The 3,491-nt window shown below is 41.4% G+C and overlaps 1 protein-coding gene across 1 annotated transcript; it reads right to left on the bottom strand.

The window, feature by feature from the left end:
- Positions 1 to 211: 211 nt before the first annotated feature.
- LOC101863383 (headcase protein homolog) lies at positions 212 to 2,839 on the bottom strand. The gene has a single exon (XM_005109485.3). The coding sequence runs from the start codon at positions 2,693 to 2,695 to the stop codon at positions 1,028 to 1,030; it is 1,668 nt and encodes a 555-aa protein (XP_005109542.1). The 5' UTR covers positions 2,696 to 2,839; the 3' UTR covers positions 212 to 1,027.
- Between the last annotated feature and the right edge of the window lie 652 nt (positions 2,840 to 3,491).

Raw genomic sequence — 3,491 nt, 5'->3', positions numbered from 1 at the left:
CAGCCCTTTAACTTTCCCACAACGACAAAAAAATCTTTGATTTTATTACTCAGACACATTTTCCAACCTAATGCATATTTTACTCAACTAGGCTACAGACACAATTCACACCCGTCAGAATTACGAACTGATCTGTACAGTACAACTTGCAATATAATATATAATAGAAAAAAGTCTGATCAAGTTCTGTGGAACTTGTTGCAGGGGACAATTGCGGTATTGTAACGTTTTTTGGGTTGTTTTATTTTTGGACACGGGTGTTTGTCCTTCACGACTTAACTTTCTTAAAACTGTTGCCTTGGCTTACAATAATAACACATTTGGTACAGTTCACTACCACTGTTAGGCCTAAACACTATAATAAACAAAAATAAATCACCCAAAACAGCTCTATACAAATATGAAAGATAAAATTATAAAATTACAAGAAATTATCTGCATTTGGCAAAGAAATTCAACAGCCTAAAAACTATGCTCCAGAAAACGGCAAAATGATGCTTTTAAACAAATGAAACTGACACTGACACTCACTGACAGTATTCTTAATCAGGCACACATACAGAATGTCCCTCTAACAAAAGATATGATTTGTAACTTTACTTTAAAAAAAAAAATCTCTACTCTGGATTGAATTCAAATCTTTTCTTTTATCTTAAAGACCCCTGTAAGCCATTCCAGTGGTTCCATATCAATGGCAATCCATGATCCACCTTTGAGTAGACAACTGAAGTCATTGCTCCGACAAAGACAATATATATAGAAAAGCATTGAACTACAAACTTGAAAAAAGATAAAAACCTGTAAAAAATGTTCAAAACTTAACTAAAGATTTACTCAACTGCACAAAATGAACTGCATCCCATATCCACAGTTCTCCGTGAAATATTTTGATAAAGTGAAATAGCATTATAAAGGTAGCAAAATGAGCTCTGATGTTGATAGAATACAATGAAAAATGATGACAGTTAAACTATAATTTGCGATGTCACTTTATAAGAGCAAGACTAGGGATCATGGACGTCACCTATCACTGGTGACATATAGATTCCTTGATAGAGTAGGTTTCAGATATTGATTTGATGAAGTGGTAATCATTTGCCTTACAGTAAGGACATATAATCATGCGACTGTATTGACTGAAGTAATCCAACCCATTTGAAATGTCGATGACTGCACGTCGACAATGTTTGCAGGTAAGCCTCTTCTGACAACACGGCATCGCAGCAAAGATATCGTAGGTGTACAATGTACCAACCACAAGCGAGGATCCATCCCATGGTTTTTTACATGCTGAACATTTGGCTTCTGCTGCACCCTCCAGACATCCAATGCACACAGAGTTCAAAAATTGAATCCGGCCCTCCCAGATCATCTGAACAACATACTGATCATAAGCTTGAGGAGAGAGAAACAGGGTACCATCCACAAGTGGAAATTTATCAAACACTGGCAACTGAACTTTGCACAAAACACACCGCAGAGCTGTCATGCGCTTGGTGGTAAGATTGCTCAATACAAAGTTACGAGTATCTTCATCTTCCTGCACATCATCAATATGAATATTGTACGGATTCTGTTTATACCTTGGAAGGGCATTGAATGCCGACAAATCATGTCTGTGGCGAAATATTCCTGGCTGAGCTGGATCAAAAATGTCCCCCTTTTTGTTTTTGAAGTATATATTCCCTCCTGTGGGAGAGCTAGATAATGGAGAAAGGGACCCTGCCGAACTTGGTATGCTTCCACTACTGCTGGCCTGACTGCCCACACTACCTGTGCTACTGACACTATTGGTGCGAAGGCGAGGAAAGGGGTTCGTCATTTGAGTATTGGCAGTACCTTGACCATTCAGAGCAACATTGTCAAGCACCTCAGAATCGGTTCCATTCTCGCTTTGACTTGTACTGTTGTTTCTGCTCCTGTTCTTACTGTTCCCAAGCACTGTAGGACCAGTGGAACCAGTGGACTGGTGAGCCGAATTGTTATTTATGGTGTTGTCACTACCACGGCGCTTTGCTATAATGACTGTTGGGGTTGTTGGTTGAATCGTCTTTTTACCTATTTTCGAAGCATTGTCAAGATTTTGAGGTTGGTTGTGATGGCCATGGTTGTCCAGCTGATGCTGGTTGGCTACAGCATTATTGTGGTTGTTGTGACTAGACTTGTGATTTGTGCTCACGACAGGCATTGGTTTATCATTCTTCTTTTTATTTTTTCTTGCTTTTCTCGCGTTATCATTCATAGGAGCAGGGAAATAATCTAAATCCTTGCGCAAGTGTCCCCTCCCACACTTACAATCACAAGCTTTGTAAGCTAAATCATACCCCTTTTTTGTCCACAAGTTCTGCAACCGTTGCTTCTCACTCCAGCTGCGCGCACGTCCGCACGATCGTAAAAACGATAACACAGATTGTTCCCATTCAATAAAACAGTCTTTATGCATCCAGTTACCTTCTTTGCAATTTTCATTGTTGCACACAACTCGAACCGCATCCATAGGGTCTGTGGGATCAATGGGATCATCACTGCAACCAGCAGGTACACAACAAGGTTGGAACCTTGCCTCGGCGTGATCCCCATTGTTGTGGTGGTCTTCGCGATCTCTCATAAAGTTTACATGCTGACCATTCACGTTATTATTGTGCACATCCTCGTGAACATTGCGGTGCCCTTTATGGTGCTTGGTATTAGGCATTATTAACAGTTCAGGATAAACCCACACGTATTCTTTCACAAACAGAAAACCGCACTTCCAAAGACGATGCACAACTGCCGGTAGACAACCTTCTCTCTCAGTTCACAGTGCCGACTCGACCAAGCGATGTTTTGATCCAAAGGAGGTGTGTCAGTCGCGGGCTAGAATTATGAGATGTAACAGCAAATCTGATTGGCTTCTTGAAGCGACGCCGGTCAGCGGCGTATTTCATTGGTCGATCCTCCTGGCAAGAACGTTCATTCTGTTTACATCGAGAATCCCAGTTTGTAGGTCAAGGTCTCAAATCTTGCCGGCAAGCCGAAAACGTAAACACTCTATAAAACTCGCGTGCTCCGCATCGTTGTTCGTTGTTCGGCCATCGTATCGTGAGTACTTGCGACTTTGAAGTAAACTGTACCTATATTGCACCTTTAGTATTTTGAACGGTATAAATATAGTACAACTACAAAGCTGACCATGAGGCAATCGTTGAATCAGTGATCGTAATAGTAATAGATCTATACTAATAATAGTGATGACAGACCGAACATGCCATTACAATGTTCCCTCATCCCTTTTCATTTTGACTCATACATGTGAAAACAAGCAAACGATGCACACAGTCTTTCGCAAACCTACAACCCCCTGTCCCTTTACTTGTACTCTAACATTATTTATTATTATTCAACTATGAAGGTATAGGGCCCACCCCCGCCCGCGCTCACACGCACACGCGCGCGCACACACACATACACACACACACGCGCGAGCGCGCGCGCGCGCACACACACACACA

The sequence above is a fragment of the Aplysia californica genome, unplaced genomic scaffold (assembly GCF_000002075.1).
Source record: "Aplysia californica isolate F4 #8 unplaced genomic scaffold, AplCal3.0 scaffold00783, whole genome shotgun sequence".
In the NCBI taxonomy this organism is placed as follows: domain Eukaryota; kingdom Metazoa; phylum Mollusca; class Gastropoda; order Aplysiida; family Aplysiidae; genus Aplysia; species Aplysia californica.
The sequence above is the reverse complement of the archived record's forward strand: the minus strand, read 5'-3'. Positions and strand labels throughout refer to the sequence as shown.

Excerpts from the sequence above, each read along its gene's own strand:
- LOC101863383 (XM_005109485.3), bottom strand. The coding sequence starts at position 2,695 with ATGCCTAATACCAAGCACCATAAAGGGCACCGCAATGTTCACGAGGAT.